Raw genomic sequence first — 25,740 nt, 5'->3', positions numbered from 1 at the left:
ACTACCAATTTAGGGATGGATTGTGTTGTTGTAGCGGTTCTTTCTTAATTTGTGGATAATAGTTGGAGAGACTCCACCCAAAGGTGCTTCAAATGATGCTATAAGAATTACTTAAATGGTGTATCACCACCAGCATAAAGATTGCCTGTCTATCCTGCCCATGAGAGGCATTTTAGATCAGTAAGCAAAGTGAGGGTTTCTCTTCAGACAAAGTCTCTTGCGCTGTTGCGACGAAGTTCTGGGCTGGTTTAAGGGAACGCCTCTCTCCAAACACTTCCTCCATTTCAGTCAGCTCTTTGAAACCTTGTAGCCTTACACAAGACCTTCACATGAATGAGAATCCATGATGTGATTACAAGATATATCAATGGGAGTAGGCATGAAGCATGTCGGCAAGCTCATTCATAAAGCTTTAGCCAACATCATCGTGTTGGTTAGGACAATCGATAAATGAATGTCGAAATAGAAGGTACGTAAGATACTTTGAATTCTTTACTCTTTACTAAGAATGCAGTGGAACGAACACACTAAAAATTGCATGCTGCCGTGGGAATGGAACGTTCCTACAAATTGGGGAGGACTGTGCAAACTCCCCCATGCAAGGAGACTTGCATGTTTTTTTTTCCAAACGTAAAACAGGGACAACATCTAAAAATGAACATATTTCAAATGATCTGATTAATTAGTTTTATAAATTTTAACCTTTTTCATTATTCTTTTGCAAGGTATACTCGATCAAAATTGGGGCCTCAAGATCGTAACGTATTAAGGAAGGTACCAATCAAAAGACAAGGAAATATGCTTTGGGGAAAGGTAGCAAGCTTTGGCTCTCTCTCTCTCTCTCTCCATTTTCTTCTCCGGGGATGTATTTTCCTGTTGAATCTTCAAATGACACAACCACACTTACACAAATGACAAGAATGCACACAACAGAGCAAGATTGAATCAATGAATTTATACAATCTAAAAGCTAACGACATATTTATACATATTAAAACTGGGACATAAAGATCGTGGCATTGTAAACATAGGACCATGTCAACTTGAGGTTACAGGATTTGTGGAAAACAAAGCACAAGCTCTCTCTCTCTCTCTCTCTCTCTCTCTCTCTCTCCAAGCTTTTCTCTTCTAGGTTCTTGTTTTCTCTTACAAATGCGGCTAAGGGCCGAGTCGCACCAGCTATCAGGGTACAGAGGAGAACTCTAACGTCTGGTAGCACCTACAGAGAAAATCAGCTTGCGCTACCAAGGAAGAGAAAATATTGGGTGAAAAGCAATAATCTCAAGCTGGAGAGAAATATGCTGCTGCGTTTTTGTCCATAATTATAGCTTAATCTCGTAAAAACGAAGGGGTTATCGCAAGATTAACAACGCTTCTAGGATCCAAAACCGGATTTTCTGAAAGTCATTCCGTCTGAGTGCTCACCAAGTAACGAAGCACTCTAGTAGTTCTTAAAGGTCGAGGAACCAAGGATCTAACCGATGCATCTCGGAGGTCGCTTCTGACACGAGGTGGAAGATGCTACCAGACGACCTGCAAGAGAAAATACTGAGGCTGCTCCCAACCGTTGACCTGCTGCGTGGACGAGCCGTTTGCAAGCAATGGCTTTCTCTCGCCTCTCACCTCCTCCTCTCTCGCCCTCCCTGGATCCTCCTCTGCTCCAAATCCTGTGCTAAACAAGGTACCCCATTTCTAGAAACGGTGCACATGGGCACACGCTGAACAAAGTGCTCGTTTTTTACACACAGGCTCGCGCGCGCGCACGTGCACACACACACACACACACACACACACACGCATGCATGCATGCACGCAGATTTGGACAAGAATCATATACATTGGTGGAGGGAGGCCTTTCGAAGGCTAGATAAGTGCCATTCATAGGCATGCTAATAGAAGACATGAGCCACAAATGAGCATCTGCCTCAGGAGGAGGATTTTCGCCATTGCTGGAGATCAAAAGACACAGTATTAGGCACAAATCTAGGGTGTGTGTGTGTGTGTACACACACATGTAACTTGTAAGTACCACAGCTGACATTGTGAGTTACAATGTAAGGTTAGTGATGGAAAACTAAGCTCTCTTATAGGCTCCTTTTGCAAAAGAGAGAAGGTCGCATTCATGATTCCCAACTTGTAATGATCCAGGGTCGTCGTGGTTGAATCACTCATATGCTAAAGCATACCCTTTTCTTGCCGAAACTTGCAGTTGAGTATAGCTTGGCCTATGATCTAGAGGCTTGTGAGTGGTACAAGCTTCCCGCGACCAATCTGCCGGAGTCATGTGTACTGGAAGGTTGTGTGCAAGGTCTCCTTGTTGCTCGTGCAGGTGGGCGTGGGTTGAAGGACTCTTTTTGCATAGGAGACCCTTGGACAGGAACGTGGAAACAGCTTCAGGTGAATGCTTTGTATCAATAAATATTTATTCTTTATCCATTTTACTGTTGTTTTAGTTAGCTTGTGGTTTTCTCTTATTGAATCTTGAGTTTGGTTGCATTTGGGTCTCGTTTGGTCAAAAGCTGAGTCACACACTGCCATATAGCAACACTTTTTTAATGGCAGTGCCAAACTCTTGTGGATAGTTACATAGCTACCTAAGAGAGTTTTGATTGGCTGGAGAAGTAACACAAGAAGTTTTAAACAGATTCTCACAATAATTCCCACATTGTGACTCACCTCAACATCATGAGCTTCTGTGAGGGAGGCACCGCATACCTAGCTAGGTACGATTGGGGGCAAGGGACCGCCGGCCCGGTGGGTGGGGCCGGGGGTCCCTTGCCCCCAATCGTACCTAGCTAGGTATGCGGTGCCTCTCGAGCAGAAGCTCATGATGTTATGCATTGTATGAAAAACACTGAAAAAGACTCCGTTTTCTGATATGCAAAAAGTTCTAAATTTTCTTGTGTAAGGCTGAGGGTATTGCCAGGCAGCGGAGAAGTGCCGTCCAAAACTACAAGAGATATGACGACGTGCTGGAAGCCAGGTCAGATATGGCGCTCTTGAAGCTATGGCAGTATGTAGCCATCTTGCCTGGGTGCTATCGAGAAGAATAGCAGGCGTCGAGGGTATGTGTAACCTTGCTCGGTCAGATGCCAATCAGGGGTTATCCACATTGTCTTAAGTTCTTGCCCTAGATTTGGTAGATCCACTTGTTTCAGCATCTCAGGACCATCAATAGGACTCACCTTGTGTCTCAAGAGGCGAGGCGTTCTGTTAGGCTTTTCTATTGTCTTTGATGGTAAAGAGGAGGCTTTGTAAATGTGAGCTGTGGTTGCTGTTGTAAGCATGCATCTATCTTTTGTTGTTTGTTCACCATGTTTTACAGTGCTCAGAACAAATGTTTAGTGTAACCCACTTACAACTTTTCAGATAAACCTTTAAATTAAAAATTTGCAGGTGAGAAAACCTACAAATTTTGGAGAAATTTAGTGTAAAAACCTCTTATTTAGTGAACTTACCCCTCAAATATCTCATATGTCGGTTTTCCAAGTTTCCTGAAGAAAGTTCTTTGTATGATGGTCGTTATTTGGTGCAGGTGGGTTTTACCTTTACACGAATCAGAGGTTTTTTTAGCAGTGAAAAAGGTGGCTCCTTAGCAATCATAGCCTCTCATTGGGTGCGCTTTTCACAGGTGACGAAAGTGCTTTGGCAACAATCAGAGAAAGACAAAACTTTGCACACTGTAGCATGCAATCTCCCGAGCTTTATGGTCGAGAGGGATGCTAAATTATACAGCTGGATGAGGCCATGCGGATTAATGGTGTATGATGTGGGTAAGGCCGAATGCGCCCTTATACACGGAACAAAGGATGACCAGATGGAGGAGGATCGGAGGACAAAGACCCTCTTAAAATGTGGAAATAGATTGGTGAGAGTCTGTGTCGACGAATATGACCCGAATATCTTTGGAAATGAAAGGTATGTGAGGGTAGAGCAATTATGTGAAGAGGGCTCGTTGCAAGAGCCCATCAAGTGGGAAGAGGTGGGAGTGATACCGACACACTTAGTTGATCAGCTTCTTGATGGTTGGTGGATGATGGGTGTGGAGTCCTTTGCTGGGGGCATGAATCATGTGTGCTTTAGGGCACAAAGATTTTTCAAAATCCTAACTTTTGACCTTGTACATAGAACTTGGAATTGGCTTCCTGATTGCCCTTTTCTGGCTAAACCTTTCTCCAAGTCACAATGCCGTGCCTTGAAAGGCTGTAGTCTGGAAGTGTGGCCACGTCTCTTTCCCACCATCTTTCAAAATTTGCATTCCATTTCATGAATACCATCGTAGATGGCTGCCATTACCGTTACCATTGGGTTTGTACGAATCTATTGAGGATGAATCCTTAGCTGACTTCAACTGAGGCCTTGCCTAAGCATTTTCCATAATTCTTGCAAATGGAAATCTAAAAAAGATAATAAAGAATGAAAGGTTGTATAGGATTTTGACCTTGATAGTTTTCCCATCTAATGCGTATTTCAATTTCCAAAACTAGTTTTTTGTTTTTTTTTTCCCTCCCCAAAAAGAACCTACTTCCTATTTTTTATGTCACAAAATTGTCTCCTCTCAAGCATAGCATAGCCCTATTGGTGCTTTGTTGCCTAGAGTAAAATTGGATGGCAAAAATAGCGAGTTGTACTACCAATGTCAACAAGTTTGTGCCAAACTAACATCTAGAGGTCCTCCATCTAGATATCTTTAGAGGTAACAATATGTGATAACTTGCCAAAGATAAATAGCCACCACAAGGCTATCAATGATGCACCTCATATACACTTTTCTTTGATGGTAATATTATGCACACTCTAGTTTAGTTGAATTGCAAAACTACAACAAAAACCATAAGTTTCTTGTTATGAATTTCATGCAATAAAATGGGCCATTGTTGGCTTGCATCAATGGCACCAAAGAAGTTCGCTACACGCCCATTGCTTGTAGCCACAATGGATGAGATCAATATCAGGGTCAAAAGGACAAATTCGAAAGTCTCAGTACGGTTATCTATGAAAATTGGTAGCCTAACAAAGACCTAGCATTTGTATCAATTGAATAATTTTTTTGTGCTTCAACAACCCTTGCATGATAAGCTCATCATAAATTTGTTGGTCCTTTTTAGCTACTGTTGTACAAATCTTAGCTTGACTTTACCTTTTTTACCACAAACTTTGCATGGATTTACTTCATAGCAAACTTTGAAAAGGTGGTTGGCTCTCCCACAATATGTGCATTTTAAGTTTTTGTTGTTGTTGTTGTAGCAAATAGGCATTGTGATTATAGTCGCTCTTGTCTTTTTATGGTTGCCCTTGAGATTCCCCTCATGCTCTTAGAGAGAATTTATCACATCTATCTTTGGCATATGTTCTTTTCTTTGAGCTTTGTGACGATTTGACCAAAATTATTAGGCATCGCTTTGAGTAAAACAGCTTCTTGGTCTTCATTGTCCATAGAATTTTGGATAAAGGCTAGTTGAGTACATAATGAAAAATCTCTTCTTAAGAGCGCTAATGTTTTGCAAATCTAAACCTGCATCACGTCTGTTGGTTCACTTGTCAAATATCAAATATTATACTCATACATGAAACTATTCGCTAATAACAAAGATTGAACTTTGTAAAAATGGATGATCGCAATCACAGTGTCAACAAAAAACTCTATAAAAAGACCGTCCCTTTGGCCAAAAGAGACCTTTACATGAATCTCAGACTAATAGAAAAGCCTATCTCAAAAGAGAAGCTCTAAGTGAGCAAAACTTGCTCCTACTCCTGAAGCAATTTCTTCCAAAAACTTATTGTTTCTTCTCTTGAAGCAATTCCTTCCAAAAATTGAAATGCGTACATGTTAGTGCCAAAATTTCTTCCAAAAACTCAAATGTATACATGCTAGTGTAAGTTAGTCAACCGAATGATCAATAGTTGGACTTGCCTGTGACACATAAAATAGTTTGCCACCCCGTGTTGAAGTCCTTAGCACATTTACTCTCCACATCATGCGTAGTAATGCAAAAAGTGGCGCTGTTCTCTCAAAAGAAAGAAGAGCTTGATGTGGAGTGCCCCTATTGAACTAAACAGGATTCCTAGAAATTCTTAACTCCACAATTGATGTTACACTGTGCCCACTCATGTTTGCAAAATACCTTAACTTACATCCTATGCTTAAAAATGTGTGCCCATATGGTTGCATAATCCTTCTAATTTGAGTAGCAAAAGGTGATCATATATATGTTCAAGGGTAACTTCAAACCGCACACTCATAGTGTGCTAATGTAGTAAAAAAGCGACCTTGGTTTGCATTTTGTCCAAGGCATTACACTCATAAAACACCATATCATATTGTAGAGCTATCAATAAAAAATTACAATAGAAATGCTGACGAGAAAAAATCAAAATGAGAAACACACATCTTACATGTTTGTCGCCATATAGACAACATGAAAAAAGTGGAACCAGTATAAAATAATGATTATATATCATTCCAAAAACATACATTTATCTAATCAAAATCTAAAAATAAATAGCATCTATTGTAGTTGTGGCTGTTAAAAACTAAGTCTAAAATTGGTCATAATTATTTAAACTTGCAAGATATCAAATGACTCTGGAGATTTGGTCGATGAACTGGGCTCCTATTCTGATCCTTCTCTGTTGCTTGGAAAAAAGGGCAATCTCTTTTTGTTTGTGAATTTGAAAAGCAATGGAAACACAAATTCTCTCTCTTACTCACCTCATTCAAAATCACTAGCACATAAGTGCATGCTAAGAATATGGTTTGCTTCGCCAAAATTTTCATGTCAAGCAACTTCGACTTCAATGCATCTACCTCAAGACTGTTCTTCCTAGCTATGAGCATGGCATCCACGTATAGGATCAAAATCTAAAGACTATCTATTGTAGCTTTCTTTGTGTAGAGACAATGATCAAATTTTCTTTGCCTCTACCCTTGAGACTTTATAAAAGTATTACGGTTATGATAGCATTTCTATGGTGCCCGCTTCAAACCATAAATGCTTCTCTTAAGCATACATACAAACTTTGATTTGCCCTTTTCAACAAAATCCTCTGTTTGTATCCACATGTAGCATGGTGTGTATGTCATTGTGTGTGTGCACATTTGTGCACTTATGTGTTCTTTAGTAAAATTGCTTGTGAGTTGTTGTTCGACATGCACTATGCTATGTTGTGAACATGCTACCTGTCCCTATCCATTTTTGTCATATTTAGGGTTAATGATTTCGAGGAGTCTGCAAAAGAAGCCTAAGAGAATAGCCATGTTTGGAAGAATATCTGATAGAGAATGGGGATTGGATGAGGAGAAAAGAAAATGGATGCTGCGGCAAACAAAATCTGAAGAAATAGTAGGGAAGGTTTTACAACTAGAAGGAGAGCAAAAGAAGTATAATGCTCAAGTGACACAAATGGGTGTGGAATTTCTAGAGTTAAAAGTGCATAAACTAGAGAAAGACAAGGCATTACAACTCAAGGATACTGAGATTAAGAGATTGAAACTTGATAACAAAACATACAAGCAAAAATTTGAAGCTTTAGAGGCTATCGTAAAGTAAAGCAATTATTACAAACTCCTCTTGTACTAGCCATCCCTTTTGCTACAACAATTGATTTCTTGGTTCGTAGGAATAAGAAACAAATGTAAAGGAAGACAAAGAAACCAATTTTCAAAGTTCAAGTGATGCAAATAGAGATTACAAGATTGAAGCAAGAACTTGCACTCAAGGAGGCTTGGATGACACCAAGTGTTTCAACCATAGAGGAAGCAAGCATGGAAGTATGGCTAAAAGGTATAGTACAACTATGTTTCGAAGCAAGTACACATACTCTTGTGCTAACGAGTGTGCTAACCATCAAAAGATTGAAATGTTCCACATATATTTCAAGATCTTGGATGTGAAAAGGAGCTTGAAGGTTGAAATGGATGACTTACTAAAAATGTGTGTGGGATGGGATTAATGAATACTTCACTTAGCATGCAAAATAATCTTAAGCGAACATCAACCATCAGATCTCATATGCAAACACTTCTAGATCATATGATCTAGAGAGAAGCCATGCTAATGACGCCACAAAATTGCTACCACAATGCTCAATTAACACCCTTTGTGGATACTAGCAAGTATGTGCCAAGGATTTTGGACCCACACTAGGAGGAATCTCAAGAGATCCCCTCTTTGGATTAATGTAAGGTCTCTGTCACCCTTGAAGAGGGGATTCCTATGTAAAGGAATACATATTAGGACATTCTAGCCATATATAAAAAGTTACTATTTTTGGCAGTTTTTTCACCCTCTGATGAGCTAATGATAAATATATTGTTGTAAGATTTTCAAAAATGAAAATTTGTACTTTTTTGTCATTTTTGTCCAAAAATAGAAAGTTTTGAGGTGCTTACTACACCCCACCTAGACACGACCGTCTCGTCAAAATCTACCCTGTCCTAAATTTCCATAAAAATAGGTGTCTGTCTCAAAAACTGCTAAATCTAGCAGGTGTGTGCATCCGACACCTTAGTCTGTAGTCCTCAATCTCTTCTTTTAATAGCAAGTTTTAGAATTAAATTCTGGTAAGCCAAGCTCACTCTAGACATTTAATTTTTCATCCTAGTGTTAATAAATTAATTCATAAGTCTAAGGTATGCATATGTATGCATGTGCATGTGTATGTATGTCCATGCATGCGCATAAATGACCCATATCCATGGACCATCTCTTATAGAATAACTGACTATGAGCATGGGGCCACTACATGAGGTGTATCACCCAAAAGGGTAAAGAGGGACACCTCTAATGGCTAAGTAGGAGCTTGTGACATCTCTACTCTTTATTCTAGCAAGAGGGGACAATCTAGGGAGGTATGGGGCTGATTTGGGCAAGCCTTGGCCATCAAGCAGCCCCAGAAGTCTATTTAAGGGAATTCCCACCCAGTTTTACACACACTTGAGCACACTTCGGAGAAGAGAGCTCTGCTGCTGTGGCAATTAACTTGGTGGCTTCTACATCAAAGCTTTGAGAGACCAATAACTCCAAAGCACATTTGGGTAATGCAAATCTATTATTTAATCAAGCTATTCTCTCAATTGGAATCCTTTCCTATTGCTTCAATATATTATCATTCAATTGGAATCCTTTCCAATTGCTACTCTATTATTAAATGATATACTCTTATTTATCTATCCTCAATTGGAAATCAACAATCATTATATCTACTTTATGGTAATGTCTCTACATTACAAATTAATAAAGGTCTCGCTGTTCGATTACATAATCAATTGTATTGATTGCATGCCCAATTCTTCTAACCTAGATGTTTGCATGTATTAGCTAGTCATATTCAAGAAATGGTCCAACTAAAATGATGGATTGTTATTGCAAGTATATATAAGTGATTAATCATGTGATTAGTGTATGGGTTATGACGCATGGTATCATAAGATTATGAAAAGATCAAGCAAGGATATGTTTTGAGTTGATGTGTAGAGTAGCCATATATGTTTTGGAATTACAATACTTATAATCATTCACCCTACTTCCATTGTATTCTTATACTTTAGCTTACAAATTCTCAAGTTAAGTTATCTAGTAGTGGGAATGGCACCCAAGAGAACTCACTATGGTAGATCACACGATCACGAAGCCGGAACTAGTGATGGTAAAGGAAAAGGAAAGGCCCCGATGAATGAGGATATGACACTGATCCCACGAAGTGATGTTATTTCTCATGAACAGGTAGGAAACTTCTTTTTGTTCAATGCAACATGAGTAATTAGCAAGGAGAAAACTACCTAAACATTGGATCTGTCCCAATTTGAAACCACATCAATTGAACTTGTTAATTTTCTTCAAGTTGTATTAAATGGAAGGAATATTTGAGGATATACTATCTGAAGTAGGAAAGAAATGTTTGCGTAGTAGGAAAAATCTCGAACCTTCTTCATTCAAAATCTTATACCGATATAGTCAAAACTCCCTTTAATATCCAGGGAGGAGGGCTTAGCGAAGTGAACGCTAAAGCAACGCATATGGGTGCACACATCTTGCGGGTTTGTGTCCAGAATGCAAGATATTACTTGCAGGTTTGTGACCAGGTTTCAAGTTAGTCACTACGGGTTTGTGCCCAGAACGTAGGATGATTTAGTTGTATGGGCAACTAAAGACACCGGCAGCTATAAACTCTTGCCAAGATGAGTGAACTCTTGGAGTTGGGAGATTTTAATGAAGAAGGATCATATGTTGTTTTTCTTCTAGAAGAGATTATCTTGGTGCCAATTTGACAATGTTTGAAGGGTTGTCTTAACGAACTTGTGATGGAAACCATAAAAAGGAACTTTGTGTATGAGCAATCATGTTGTAATAATTAGAAAACAAGATAAAAAGTGTGAGTGTGGGGTGGAAAGTTGGGGCTGGCTCAGGTTGCCAGTTAACGATGGGTGGTCTCGATTAGTCAAGAAACTCTCTGTTCCTCACTGATAGAAAAAGCGAAACTAGAGACTTATTGTGCCAAGAGTCGAGAATTCCCAATTGTATGTGCCTCTGAAAATTATGGGAAAAAAGGAATTTGGGGTTTCTCTCTTTTGGAAGGTGAAAATTAGGAACGTCAAAATATTGTATTAGTTCATGCTTTCCCTGCGAGACAGGGCTAGGACCCCTTTTCAATGGCTCGGATGCAAGTTACTTGGTGACAAGAGTCTGTCCACTAGAAATCTTGTCGATCTGACTATGTTTTTCTCAATCGATTAGGGCCTAGCGACCTGCCAGGTACCCTCCTTTTGCCAAGTGGATATGGTAACAGGTTGGGGGACCTCACAATTAAATAGAAAATGGCCTCCTCTCTCCTTTTGTTTCTAGGTTTCTCTCTTTCTCTCTCGTTTACAGAGTGGAGATATGTGTGTGTGTGTGTGTGTGTGTGTGTGTGTGTGTGTGTGTGTGTGGCTCATAGTTTGAGATGCAAGTTAGATAATACAAATTTAGCCTCCATGGAGATGCACCTGTTTTTGTAAAAGGTTAAATAACCTATCTTATTGCCTCACATCATCCTCAAGAGATAGTGGTAATTAGACCTATTGCCTATTGAGCTAGGTTGCATAATACATTATTCATAAAACATTTTAGACGCGAATAATTGTTGTATAACACGTTCAACTATATTATTCAAACTAATATACAATGACATGTCATTGTTTTTAAAATTTTCATATTTGGTTTTACATATCGATTGATTGGTTATCGATCGATAACCTTATCGATCAATATAAATGGGTAGAAATACTATCAATTTTATCTGGTTTGGCATCTCTCACTTTCTCTAAGCTGCAAGGTTAATCAAAGCAATGAAATGTGTAGAGATATGCTAAAAAAGAATTATTGAATTGATTTGTAAACAAAGAAACCCTAAATTACTTGAATATAGGATACTCTAGTTTTGGCTTTTTGAAGAAATATAATATTGAAAATAGATGATCTTTAAAGAGTTAATTTTCTCCATATTTTTTCGATATCTAAAAAGAGTTGATTCCATTGGCATTGCTATCATTAGTTTTGCATGGAAAATCCCTTTCCTACTAATAATTAAAGAATTAAGGTCATGTGTAAAGTTTAGAGGTGAACACATCATATAGGTTTAGGGTGTTCAGGATTAATAAAGGAAAGAGGGGCTACTTTTGTGGGTTATGGTGGAAATTTAGTTAACCCCTTGAGAATAATTTTTGGACAACAATGTAGTAATTGGTCTCTTGGTTATTTGAGCTTCTAAGATTGATTTTGTGTGAGGAGTTCTCTTGGTTGTTTTGAACCTTCATTTTTACTTCCAAATGGATAACAGTAGTGCAACAAACAAACTTCTTGGTTGTTATGAGATGATACTCTTACCTCCAAGTAGGTCTATTTGTAGTTAGGGCATACAATAGGTCTTGCTTAGTTATTTTTGAGAAAAGGCTCTTACTTATGAGCGTAGAATCTGGGATCTTACTTAGAATTCACTAATTGTGTTTGAGCCAACGGCTCTTACTTCTTAGGGAAGAAAAGGTCATCGGTAAATTTAAGCGTAAGTTGGTTGTGTTTGAGCTTTGGTTCTTACCTCCATGCTCACGTAGAATTATGTATTTAATGTCTCTTGGTGTTTTGAACTTACATCTTACTTCCAAGCGAGATAGATAGTAGATTATCAATAGGTGTTACTCGGTTGTCCATAAATTAGCTCTTTTTCCCTCTAAGTAAGCTAGTAGCCCCATATGTCAATGTCCACTAGTAAATGTTTCTAGACTCTAAACCCTAGTATCACTAAATTGCATGGTACTTTTAATTACATGACGCCTTGTTACTTATAGAAATATTATGAAAAGATAAATTGATCGTACGGTCCACACACATTGTAGGAAGCAGTAGCAAAGCTCAAAGCAATATTAAGGCTCAATGAATATGGTGCAAAGAAAGGAGTGGGATATGTGTAAGAGGTTCATCATGGTAAAACTGTATCTAGGTCTCAATGCAACATCTGCGGCCATGTCTTCAATATTAATGCAATTTGCATCAAGGAGCACTTGTTTGGTGTTGGCAAAAACATGTCGGATTGCTCTGCATTGCCTGGTACTAATATTTGGGTTCATTTTGTAGGCTACATAAAGCAGTGCATAGAGAAAGGATGGTTTCCTAAAAAACACAAGGTTGGGTTAAATACAACTGATCTAACCAAGCTTCGATGGTAGTATGTGAGGAAGTTAAATGTAATAACATAAGTAAAATAAGGCAAAGAGGGCAGTGTTTAGAGACCCCTGGGTCAAGTGTTGCAGGATCAACGCAAGTAATCCCAAGTGCAAGGAGTAGGCCCACCACCCCACAAAAGTATGCAAGCAACTTTTAAAAGAAAAACCTATACACATCGTACCTAAAGTGGATGAAGGCTTTCATGGCACATGGAATTCCATTCAACGCCATTAAAAATCCACTTTTTAGGGATGCTTTGATGTCCACTACAAGAAAAGGGTTTGTCTTATCCGACTTCAATTTTGCGACATCCTCTATAAATTGATGCTCTAATTTTTTGACTTTATAGGCATCCATGATGTATGAAGTACCTACATCAAATTACTTACAATTTACAAGCTAATGTGATACACGATCAATGCATTCAAGACAATTGAAATTCAATCAAGAAAATACAACATGGTCAAGTGCTTACCCTAAACACAAACAAACATAGAAAATAAAACAATGATATTGTATGTAATCTTGCCTGTTGTAAGTACCTAAGCTACTACCGAGATCGAAGGTAAATTTTTTTAGCCCTATTGTGAGAACAAGGGAGTAACCATGGATCCAAAAACCGGGCAAGATTAAGCAAGTAACTATTTTAAACCAAACAAACACAAATATTGAAACAATATCACTGCATGTAATCTTGTACATTATAAGTACCGAAGTCACTACCAAGATCAAATGTAGGGGTTTTTAGCCCCATTGTAAGAGCAAGGGACTAACCATTAATCCAAAAGTTGGGAAAGATCACATTGGAAACAAGTATTATGAGCATAAACCAAGCAAATGCAAATAGTAAAACAATGATATAGCACGTAATCTTGCTCATTGTAAGTACCTAAGCTACTACCAAGATCAAGCATAGGGATTTTTAGTCCTATTGTAAGAGCAAAGGAGAGGAGTCACCGTGGATGCGAACATTGGGAATGATTACATTGAAACAAGTCCTTAAGAGTAGCGATGCCACTTCTCTCTTTGTAAGAAACAAGGCTATGTTGAGGATTAGAACATAGAGAGAAACATGTAATTTGATAGTTCACAGTATGTTGAAGCTATGATAACCCTAAAAATCATTGCAAAAATGATGTCAATGAATCCAACATTGATGTGCATGCTATCTATGGTATCCGCCTAAAACAAAACCTGAAGTAGGACTCGTTAGTCAAACAGACAGTGTGTCATCTATTACTGTGGGAGTAAGAGACTCTATCAAATCAAAACAATCCACAATAATGTATAAAATCCAACCCCCTAAACTTCCTCCAACGTAGGACTCATGAGATGGTGAATCAAACCTTGCAGGCAGTGTCTATTTACTCTACACATCCCATATGCAAGTAGGACACGCCAGAGATGCATCAAACATACATCCACGGAAACGCAATTTTAAATAATTAATAATTTTACATTTTTATATTTTTATATTTTTATATTTTAAAGTGAAATTGGTCACTTGCATGTAACAAGAGAGAGGATATGTGATTGTTGCAAGCTAGAGAGAGAGAGAGAGAGAGAGAGAGAGAGAGAGAGAGAGAGAGAGAGAGAGAGAGAGAGAGAGAGAGAGAGAGAGAGAGAGAGAGATAGAGAGAGAGAGAGAGAGAGAAAAGAAAGAAAGAAAGAAAGCTTTATTAACGTCTTCGAAAGGCCGAACTCGACCTATGAGACAATATCATATACATGTGTTGATGCTCTAGGCATCGAAAAATAAAAAAAGGGTACAAACTGAAATGAGCTTATACTATGCAAGAGGGTGTGGTAGGGTGGTGCATGTGGTGTACAATGTATAGTGTGGGTCCTCGTGTCGAGGTGTGCTCACGCATCATCAGGCTCAACTAGGGGTTGCAAGGTGATACCACCATGAGATGATAGGGAGGGTATCTAAAAATAAGCAACATATGTAGGGTAGAGAATGTGGTACATCGGTGGTGGCCTGCTCAGGTATCTCTAGAATGCTGGATCTCCTGGTGCTGGTACATGACTCTGCTCTATATACTGATGGTGTAAGGTTAGTATCCTCGAGATCTCCCTCTGGTGACACCCATGTGTCCTGTATCCTGGGAGCCTCGGTCTCCGACGTGCCCTCTGAGACTCGGCCTGTAGAAGGGTAAGCCCTCTACTCTGTGTAGGTAGTGTGGGGGGGTCTGGTCCTGCTCGTCGGAAAAACTATGTGATGGTAGTCTGTGTCCTGCTATCGTGACTTTGGCATGGCTGTAACAACTGCTCTCGAACCTCTAAAGCCGCAACCAGGAACTGGCCAAACCTCCTCTGCTCTCGGCCTATTATATGCTGCTGTAATGAGTCTCCAATGCCATATCTCTCTCTCAGCTCTGTATATGCTGGGCATCTCATGACAAAATGCTCCTCACTCTCCACCTCCGTCTGGCAAATCCGGCATGTACGCTCCTCTCGTGGTATGCCTCTGGCTCTACCACTCTCAATCTCTAGCTGATGTGATGACACTCGTAGCTGGCCAATGTTGACCCGAAGTCGGTGTGGCATGTACTCTTGCATGTATGATGGAATCTCAATGAATCCCTGCTCTGAGAACCTCAGAAAATGCTCATAGTAATATAGCATTTTAGGAGGTAGGGTGTCTGTGGGCCCGCGCCATGTCCTCTGAATATATGTATGCCATATCTCCTGTCTGATGACCCTATTCCGCTCAGAGCGTGAGAGGGTATAAGTCGGGGCCTGGGTGTCATACTGGAGTGGTGGTAGTCTATCAATATCAAAACCGTGCTGAGCGAGCCAATCTCTTGTCTGGGCATACCATGAGCTAGTGTCCCCTGCCTGTGCCATCTCTCTAGATGCAATGAAGGCTCTATGAGAGATCCTATCTGGATCCATATCTTTGAATCTGCGAAGAAGGCAAACAGTCTGAAAGAGTGCCTCTACCAACATCGGTGGTGCAGCCAGCTTAGCTCTAATAATGTCGTGTGGAACTGATGGCTTGCTGCGAATCATCCTGGAGATCATAATAATCTGTGGCCTCTCTATCTGTGTCCATACTGAGTCTGCCAGTCCCGGTCCCCAAATGGCCGAGGCATACATGAGTGCAGGTGTGACCAGTGTGTCAAAGAGCCACCCCTTAGTCCGGGGCTCCTGGAAGTGGGCCTGGTGGCACTGTCTCTCCATCAGAGCTAGTGATGCGTATCCTCTGGTAAGTCTATCTCTGGCTGCCTGTGTCATGGAGAAGGTCCCTGATGCTGCACTGAATGTAACCCCCAGATATACATATGAGCCTGTCACTTCTATATCCCCTCCAGCTACTGCAAATCTACTCTGTCGGCGAATCTAAGCCGATGTATGAAATATGAGAACCTTGGTCTTGCCAAGGTTCACCGTGAGTCCTCTCTGTGAGCAGAAATCATCTAGGGCCTGCAAATGTAGTTGTAGTCCCTCTGCCGTCTCTGACATCAGGACAATATCATCTGCATATAAGAGTATGTGTACAGTGGTCCCTACAATATCCACACCCTCTCCACCCCTGTGCAAGATGAAGTCTACAATCTCGTCAATGTATAGACCAAAGAGTGTAGGTGAAAGGGGGCAACCTTGTTTCACACCAATGGTGCTCACAAGGGTGTCAGACAATCCACCCGGGCATCTCACTCTGCCAGATACATGCTCATACAATGCATAGATCCCCCATGCCATCTCCTCTCCAATCCCAAGCGCAGCCAGACATCGGAAAAGTCTCTCTCTAGGTACTGTGTCAAATGCTTTGCGGAAGTCAACGAAGCAGCAATATAATCTCCTCTTCCTCACATGTGTCTGGTCGATCAGACAACGAAGGGTGAAGATATGATCAATAGTAGAGAAAGCTCGGCGGAAGCCTGCCTGTCATGGTGTCCTCATGCCCTCTCCCTCTGCTAGAGAATTGAGCTCCTCCTCTAAAACCGCGCCATATAGTTTGGCCAGTATAGGACCAATCATGATAGTGCGATATGTGCTAGGATCCATGGCATCCCCAGATTTGTGGATAGGCACGATGGTGTGCGTTGTCCACGACTCTGGAAATCCCTCTGAAAGCGCGCGGTTGAAGAGGTGGGCAATGAGTGGTGCCAATGCATCACAGCCATATATAAGATGCTCTGCCTGTAGGCCTGCCTGATCTCTAGCCCTCCCATGTTGTAGGTGGGATATAGCTTTCTTCACCATGTGGGTGGTGAAGAAAGTAGATGATGTGGGTCGGGTAGCCGATGGCATAGGTATGGGTGGCTGTCCTGGGATCTCGTATAAGCTCTCGGCATATCTGTGCCATGCCGCTGGGTCCTGAATAGGAGTGGATGGCCTGGGAGGTCTGATCCGACGCCATGCCTCAGCACTATTCTTGCTCATGAGTAAATGATAGATATCCCAATACTGGTGCTCCTCCCACTCCCGTCTTTTACGACGGGTAAGTGTCTGCATCTTGCGTTGAGCCTGGCGATGTGTAATCTCCCCTCTGATCTCCAATATATGTAGGTGTCTGTGTAGATCTCGACATTCGTCGCGTACCACCTGTTTTGTGGCATAGTGCCAGTGCGTGGAGGGTGTGTGTGTATGCGATGTGGGAAACTTTGAGTGGCTGACTCGTGTAAGATGGATGCAATGTGTGTGGTGAGTGTGTCCAGAGGGGCTGTGGGGTCTAAGTGTATAAGGTGCTCATGCAGGTGATGTATATAAACAGGAGTGAGCTCATGAGTGAAAGAAATGGTAGTGTAAGTGTGAGGGGGGGAGGCGGGGGGGTCAGCAAGCTGTGTAGCAAAAAGAGAGAATGTGAGATAAGTATGATCCGCCCCTATCGGTGTGCGTGCAACGCTGAAGGAGTGTATAAGCTCTGTTGTCTGGGTAGAGCCCAACAAATAGTCTACTGTGGTCTCTCCGCCACTGTGTGGGAAGCAAGTGAATCCCCCAGAATCTGGCCACCTCGCCATCCCGTTATAAATAACGAGATGGTGCCTGCTGCCAAGCTCAAGAAGGTGTCTACCATATCCAGTGTTGTCCTGTCCCCCATCTGCAGACACTCTACTCACCCCCATGTCGTCTGCATCAAGTGCCCTCATGATCTCCGGCTGCTCCATGTCATAGATCTCACACTGTCAGCTCTGTGTCCTCCCGTTGAAGTCCCCCATGAGGAGGACTTCCCCGAGTGATGTGTAGTGAGAAATGTCCTCCGACAGTCGAGAGTAGGGGTCCTGGATAGCATATCATGATCCATGTGGTGAAAAGTAGCATATGGCAATGTATAGCCCTCTCTCGTGGGTGAGCTCTAGCCGTACCCACATATAGCATGCCTCCTCGTCTCTACTCATCACCTGTATCCGGTTGTGTAAGCTCTGTTTGAATAGTATGGCCACCCCTCCTGACCCCCGAGCTGTACTCTGTCTGGTGATGGTCCTGTAAGTCGACTCCCACTGGAATCCTGTGACTACAGGTAGTCCTATCTCTGGGCTCTCATGTGTCTTCGTAAAACATACAAAGTCATGCTCACTGATGATCTCCTCTAGGCGCTCCGGATGTGTCCATATAGAACCATTGCAGTTCCAGACTGCCCCTCTGAGTGGTGTCTCCTGTGCTAGTGTATGTGTCTCATAGGTCCCGAATCCCTATGAGATTGGGCGGCTGTCGATGAAGATTCTACCATCTCGAAAGAAGGCCTTTTTACCTTTTTTCCGTGCCTGAAGGACCCTGGGCATGCATGATTTCCTGTGCTCGATCTGCATCCTAGTGAGGTCCTCGTCCATAAAGATATGGCCGCCCTGGAGGCCTCGTAAGAGCACCCTTTTGCGAAAAAAGGTGGTGCGGTCCTCATCTCCTCGTAATTGCATGATCAACGGGCGAGCTCGAGTGGTGTCACGGTCGGCTCGCCATGCCTTTGTAAAAGGCATAGTCTCTTTGTAGCGTAGTTGGCTACAAAGCTCTTGTGCATCCTCCTCTGCTGAAGGTCCCTCTTTAAGGCCAGTGATCCTAACATTGTGTTTCCTCATCTGGCGCAATCGCTCCTCCTCGAGAGTAAGCTGAACCCTCAAGTGCTCTCCCATGTGAACCTCCTCGCATACCTCCTTGATATTCTTTTTAACTACTTCCACCCATCCCGATTGTTTGGCCTCCATTTCTGTCTGGATCTCTTCTTTGATGTCTGCTTTCCATTTATTTTTGATCTCTACTTCTATGTCTTCGAAGCTCGAGATTTCCCCCTCTTCCCTGGAGATCCGGAGGTGGTTGATGCTTTCTTGTATACGGTGTATCTCCGTGTTGGAGGTGTCACGGAGTTCTTCGAATGCTTTCTTCCAGGCCTCCTTTTCTTCTGTGAGGCCTCTGATGTTATCCTCCATCTGCTTCATCTTTTCCGTCATCCTCCTTACTTCGGCGTTCAGTGCCTTGTCCGCATCTTTCTTGGCCTGTGTGATAGCTCTGGCTATCATGTCCTCCACTTCTTTCCTGTCAAGAGGTGCCATGGTCGAGCGAGAGAGAGAGAGAGAGAGAGAGAGAGAGAGAGAGAGAGAGAGAGAGAGAAACATTGATCGATAAGATAATTGATTGGTATTTTTTTGCCATTTTATACCGTGCCTTATCAATTGATAGATTTATCTATCAAAATCTTTTCAATGGATAAATCTATTATCAATAAATTTATCGATCGACTAAATAGTAATTTATTAGTTATTTTGCATATAATTCAAGAAAACACTTTGTTTTTCAATAAATATTTTTTTTTTCATTATTGAATCAAATAAATGCAACCTAGCTAGTGAAAAAGCGGAGAATATAACAAAATTTTAAGAACCATGTAGAGAAGAATCAAACATGGCTGAATTACCCAATTGACCTTCTCCCAATAACCATCACAATGTTTAAAGATGTGTATGATTTGGCTTCAACATCTGAAAGATTGCCAAGATGATTATTACTTGTATTGATGACTTCACTCATGTATTGAATGAGCCATGTTGCATTGCTTTCTTGGGGAAGAAGGAGAAGTTTTTACTTTGAATCTATTGAGTATGCCCAATCGCAATGTGCTTATGGGCCTATATTCATGGGTCATGTATCTACATGTGGACTTTATAAAATTGTTTTAAGAGGCATCCCATACAATAAGACGATTTGAGCAAAGAAGGCATACATTTTCACCTATGATCACTAGTAGCATTCTTGTTGGAGAACAGGCAAAGAAAAGTCAAAGAGTTCACATAGACACGAAGTTCGTCTTTAGCTAGAATATGTGCAAAGAGTTTGCCTTTGCCTTGTTACTTAGAGCAATCTCATGAAACGATAAAATGATTGTACAATTCACACACATTGTAGGAAGCAGTAGCAAAGCTCACAGTAGTATTAAGGCTCAAAGAATATGTTGCGAAGAAAGGAGTGGGAAATGTGTAAGAGCTTCACCATGGTAAAACTTATAGGCCTCAATCCAACATCTACAGCCATGTCTTCAACGATAATGCAACTTGAATCAAGGAGCACTTATTTGGTGTTTGCACAAATGTGTCCGATTGTTGTGTGCTACTGCAACTGGTATTTGGGTTCACTTTGCAGGCTACATAAAGCTTTGGATAGAGAAAATGATGTTTTCCTAAAAAACACAAGGTCGAGTTAGATACAACTGGACCCTCTAACCAAGCTTTGATGGAAGTATGTAAGGAAGTTAAATGTGATAGCATAAGTAAGGGTAGTGCTTAGAGACCCTTGGATCAAGTGTTGTAGGATCAACACAAGTAAGTGCAAGTGCAAGGAGTAGGCCCACCTCCCCGCAAAGTATGCAAGCAGATTTCAAAAGCAAAACCTATACACATCGTAGCTAAAGTATATTATGGATTTCATGGCATGTGAAATTCCATTCAACGCCATTAGAAATCCACTTTTTAGGATGCTTTGCTGGCCATCCAACCAAGAGCCAAGCTTCAATGACATGCTCATCTCCTCTACCATGCTAATTACTAAGCTAAGCTATGCTATTAGAGTGATTATGTGAGGAGAATACTTCTTTCTCGTAAGATACATCTTCTTCCTCTCAATCTATCCTCATTTCTTGCTAGCTCTCACCATTTTTGAAGGTGTGTGAGGTCTTGGGACTGAGGCTAGGGACACTAGGTGTGTTTTTCAAGCATAATTTGGTGCATGAAGCTTCCATCTTCATTGCACCAACGAGTTTTGTGAAGGAACACAAGAATCGTATTGTACAAAAGTCTCCTTTGATGGGAGAAGCTATAATACAAAGCCTTTATGGAGGGGGGACCGCTGGTTCCATGTAAATCTGGTCCTCAACTGTTGTCAATTGTTCTATTTCTCTCTCTTTTCAAGTATTGTCAATGCCAAATTATCTAGGTGTGAATTGCTATGTTGTTTTCTCATACTCTCTCTATGCTCATTAGGAACTTGTTCTTAATGAAATGCTCACTATGTTATCAATTTCTGCTATACACAAGTTACTAGTGCATTAAATGTTACATTGGTATCAGAGCTATTGGTTTCTCTTTTCTTGCTCAAGAAGAGAGGTCCTCAAGCTTGCTACAAATGGTTGGTGTTATTAATTGCAAAAGAGTAAGTAGAATACGGATTTTTCATCCTTGAAGCACGTTTGCTTTATGCAATTAACGGGGATACTGTTGAGGGCTATGGTCTTAATAATGGAGTCCTACGGGGCTTGCCTATGGCTTATTAACCATTATTGAGCTATTAGAAGCTTGACAGGAACCGGTGTTGTCTTGGCTCTGTTGAACCCTCTCTTCTATTCCTTGCAATTAATAATATTCGAGCCACGAGTATAGATGCTTGAGTGCTTATCTTTCAAGGTAAAGAGGAATAGAAACTAGGGCTTGAAGTGCCAAAGTACAAGTAAAAATTTACACCTAAAATTTGCTAGTATGGCTGACAAAAGAAAAGAGATTGAAATGAATGTTGATAGCTTTGATTTTGCTAATGAAAGAGCAACTAATGATGCCCCTATGCTTGTAAACTATCTTGTTTCTAGGCTTCAACAAGCCCTAGGCAGCCCATCCCTCCAAGGTGAAGTGCTACAACAATTGCACACCCATGGTATTCTCCAAACTCCCCACCAAGAAGAGAGAGTACCTAGGAAAGCTCCTGGTGAGACTTCCAAAAGAGGGCTCTCTTCGATAAGGGAAGAAGAGGAGGATCCATACAAAGGGCTCAAAATCTTACTACTTCATGAGGCATCTCCCTCCCAAAGGAGAACCCAAGTTTCAACAGTAGAGTCCCTACCAAAAGAATGAGAAAGAAGTGAGTCTCCTGCAACCTCGGTGGAGATGGCTCCATGGAGACGGTGGGCAAAACGCTCTCCAACACCCCTTAAATGGAGAAGACCATCGCATACTTTTTACACCATAATTCAAAGAGGGAAGAGAGAAAACAAGAGAAGAAAAAGGTGAGAAAGAGGTCACCCTCTTCTCCATCTTCTTCATCCTCTTCCTGTATTGAAGAAAGTGATGGTGCAGACAAGGAGGAACAAGGGAAGAAAAAGGCGAGAAAGAGGTCACCCTCTTCTCCATCCTCCTCATACTCTCTCTTCTGAAGAAAGTGATGGTGCAACTCTCAAACCACCTAAAAGAAGAGGCCATAGGAAATCCTATGCTGCCTGGAAGAGGTCATCCAAGCTTAGAATTTCAAAGAGGGAGAAAATAACATTTCTTTCCTTACCTACAATGACACTTTTGGTGCTACAGACAAAGTCTTGGCCTTTATCCAACAGTTCAATGCGGCATTTGGAGATGAGGGCTTCACGGAGTCCTCTAAGCTATGTCATGTAGCCATGCATTTTCAAAAGTCCGCCAGGCAATGGTGGTCTAGCCTACAAGCAAACGGTGAAGCTCCACAAACATGGAAAGCTTTAAGAGCTTCCATCATGAAGCAGTTTTTGGCTACCGATGCCAAAGACAAAGTACTCACCAAATGGTGAAGCTTGAAGCTCTCTCCCTACGAATAAATTCAGAAATATGTAGACAAGTTTTAAGATTTACATCTCAAGTTTTAAGATTTTCAAAAGTCCGTCAGGCAATGGTGGTCTAGCCTACAAGCAAACGGTGAAGCTCCACAAACATGGAAAGCTTAAAGAGCTTCCATCATGAAGCAGTTTTTGGCTACCGATGCCAAAGACAAAGTACTCACCAAATGGTGAAGCTTGAAGCTCTCTCCCTACGAATATATTCAGAAATATGTAGACAAGTTTTAAGATTTACATCTCAAAGCCAGTGTCTTCAAAAAGATGGATTTTGGAGAGCAAAAACAATAATTTTGTGCGGGATATGGCGGAGTATTTTAACTCACAAAGAACACACACCATATGTGCGGTCATACACCATACCATAGTGGCTTCCAAAATCAACTTCCAACAAGGGGCTAAGAGAAATCTTAAGCCACTGTCTTCAAAAAGATGGATTTTGGAGAGCAAAAACACAAATTTGTGCGGGTTTAACTGAGGATATGGCGGAGTATGTTAACTCATGAAGGCCACGCACCATATTTGCGGTCATACACCATACCATGGTGGCTTCCAGAATCAACTTCCAATAAGGGGCTAAGAGAATTCTTAAGCCCACAAAAAACAAGTACCGTAACGAGCCTAAGGGTAAGGACAACGTCCAAAAGTCCCCCAAAGGAAACACCAACAATAACAAAGCTAAGGAGAAGGAAGTTTATAATGGCAAAAATAAACTCTCTCTTGAAGAGCTAGAGCGTTATCAAAAAGATAACCGTTGTTTCAAGTGCGGGGAGTAAGGGCATGCCTATCGTGCTTGTCCCCACAAGAATACACGTAATGAGCCTCCTAGAGCTACCTTGGTCGAAATTCAAGAAGAGGATGCTCATCACAAAGGATCTCCTTTATGCCATTTTTGGGGAAAGGTAAGAGAACATGATGCTTTCATTCTATTCGACCCTGGTTCTATTCACAATTTCATATCCACAGAGTTGGCCACAAGGCTAGGCATCCAAGCCTATGAGATGGGAGATGTCCTACCTACCGATGGTGCTTTCAAGGGGCAAGAAGCCTCAGTCACTCCCTTAATTGGGAAATTGAGGATCCATGTCCAAAGCTATGTGGACAAGGAGGATTTGTTCATCCCTCCTCTCAAGCATGCGGATGTAATCCTAGGGGCACCATGGTTTGATCGCATGGCTGCCAATGTTAAATTCCCTGAAAGGAAAATCTACTTTAGGTTTAGGGAAAAAGATATGTACATAGATGCTAAGGTGTTGGGTAGTACCATACGTATTGTACATAAGCAAGCTTTCAATAAGTCAATAAAGAGCTCTATTTCCGTGTACATGATTTTTGTTAAAGGTTCTCAAAATGAACCTAATACTTTAGCAAAAGAAAATATGAACAATGAAAAGGACTTAGAGTTATTTCATTTCCTCAAGGGGTTCTAAGATGTTTTTATTGATGACATCCCTTGTGAACTACCTCCCAAACAAGGGGATGACAACCAAGCAATTGAACTTCTTCTAGGAAGCTCACCACCTAATAAACCTCCTTATCAAGTTTCTCAAGCTCAACAAGCGAAGATTATGTGACAAGTGCATGATTTGGTTCAGAAGGGCATGGTTAGGCCTAGCTCTTCTCCATTTTGTTCACCAGTGTTATTAGTGCAAAAGAAAGATGGCGCATATCATATGTGTGTCGACTATCGAGCACTAATAGGATCACTATCAAGAATAGTTTTCCCGTTCCATAAGTGGAAGACCTATTTGATAAGCTACAGGGGTCGACCTACTTGAGTATGATTGAACTAAAAAGTGGATGCCATCAAATAAGGATAGTTGATCAAGACATTGTAAAGACCGCATTTCACATTACATTTGGTCTTTATGAGTACATTGTCATGCCTTTTGGCTTAACCAATGCACCAGCTACATTTAACCGTCTGATGGAGAAGCTATTCAGGTCTCACGAAACCTTTACTGGAGTGTTCTTTGATGATATAATCATCTACTCTAATTCATTAGGTGAACACAAGAAACACCTCCAAGTAATATTTCAAGTTTTACGAAAGAATAAACTTTATATTAATCGAAAGAAAAGTGAATTTTTCTTACAAGAGATTCAGTATTTAGGTCACATTATCTCTCAAGATGGCATCCAAATGGATCCATCAAAGCTAGAGGTAATAAAAGGATGGCCTAATCCAAGGAATCTGCATGAACTAAGAAGCTTTATAGGTATGTGTGCATACTATAGATGCTTCATAGAAAAGTTCTCACAAATCGAGGACCATTACATGACCTAATAAAGAAAAATGTTAGGTATATATGGTCCACCAAGGAGAAAAATGTTCGATCTCTCAAAGCCATTTGAGGTTCGATGTGACGCTTGTGGTGACTGCCTTGGAGTTGTCTTGCTCCAAGAAGGGCACGCCATAGCCTATGAAAGTCAAAGGCTCGACCCTATTGAGAAAGCTCTAGGGATATATGAGAAGGAACTCTTAGCAATTTCACATGCTCTAGACTCGTGGAAGCACTATTTATTGGGGACTCCTTTCATTCTGCGAATGGATCACCAAAGCCTTGAGTACTTCATGACGCCGACCAAGCTCTTGGACAAAAAAATGAGGTGGGAAAATTCCCTTTCACAATTTTATTCTCATATTTCTCACATTGCTGGCAAGCATAATCAAGTGGCTGATGCACTCTAAAGACAACCAAGAGTGAATGCAGTATCCATAGCAACTCACAATGATCTATCTTCTATGATAGATGAGTACGCTATTGATCCCAATTTTAGAGATGTGATTTCATCCCTTGCACTAGGAAAGAAGGAAGAACCATTTACCCTACAAGATGGTTATTGTAACATTTAATGGTCTAGTAACTTGTGTGTAGTGGAAAATAGCATGAATATAGTGAGCATTTCATTAGAATAGATTCCTAATGAGAATAACAAGAGTGCTTGGGTGGAGAGAGAAACAAAAAGTATAACACCTAGTTAGATAGCATGAACATTACTTCAAAAGAGAGAGAAATTAAGCAATTGACAATAGTTGAG

The 25,740-nt window shown here is 41.0% G+C and overlaps 1 protein-coding gene across 5 annotated transcripts; it reads left to right on the top strand.

Moving 5' to 3' along the window:
• The first annotated feature begins 1,305 nt into the window (after positions 1 to 1,305).
• LOC147440846 (F-box/kelch-repeat protein At5g15710-like) lies at positions 1,306 to 4,457 on the top strand. 5 transcript variants are annotated; one of them, XM_086483603.1, is made up of 3 exons: positions 1,306 to 1,681; positions 2,330 to 2,397; positions 3,632 to 4,457. In XM_086483603.1, exons 1-3 carry the CDS (start codon positions 1,519 to 1,521, stop codon positions 4,268 to 4,270), a joined length of 870 nt encoding a protein of 289 aa, XP_086339729.1. In that variant the 5' UTR covers positions 1,306 to 1,518; the 3' UTR covers positions 4,271 to 4,457. The 5 variants fall into 5 exon arrangements, with proteins under 5 accessions (XP_086339729.1, XP_086339726.1, XP_086339725.1 ...); XM_086483600.1 differs by having other exon boundaries at positions 1,314 to 1,681; positions 3,536 to 4,457; XM_086483599.1 differs by having other exon boundaries at positions 1,322 to 1,681; positions 2,210 to 2,397.
• The last annotated feature ends 21,283 nt before the right edge of the window (positions 4,458 to 25,740 follow it).

This window comes from Adiantum capillus-veneris, chromosome 15, assembly GCF_014529385.1.
Source record: "Adiantum capillus-veneris isolate H3 chromosome 15, ASM1452938v2, whole genome shotgun sequence".
Lineage (NCBI taxonomy): Eukaryota > Viridiplantae > Streptophyta > Polypodiopsida > Polypodiales > Pteridaceae > Adiantum > Adiantum capillus-veneris.
The sequence above is the reverse complement of the archived record's forward strand: the minus strand, read 5'-3'. Positions and strand labels throughout refer to the sequence as shown.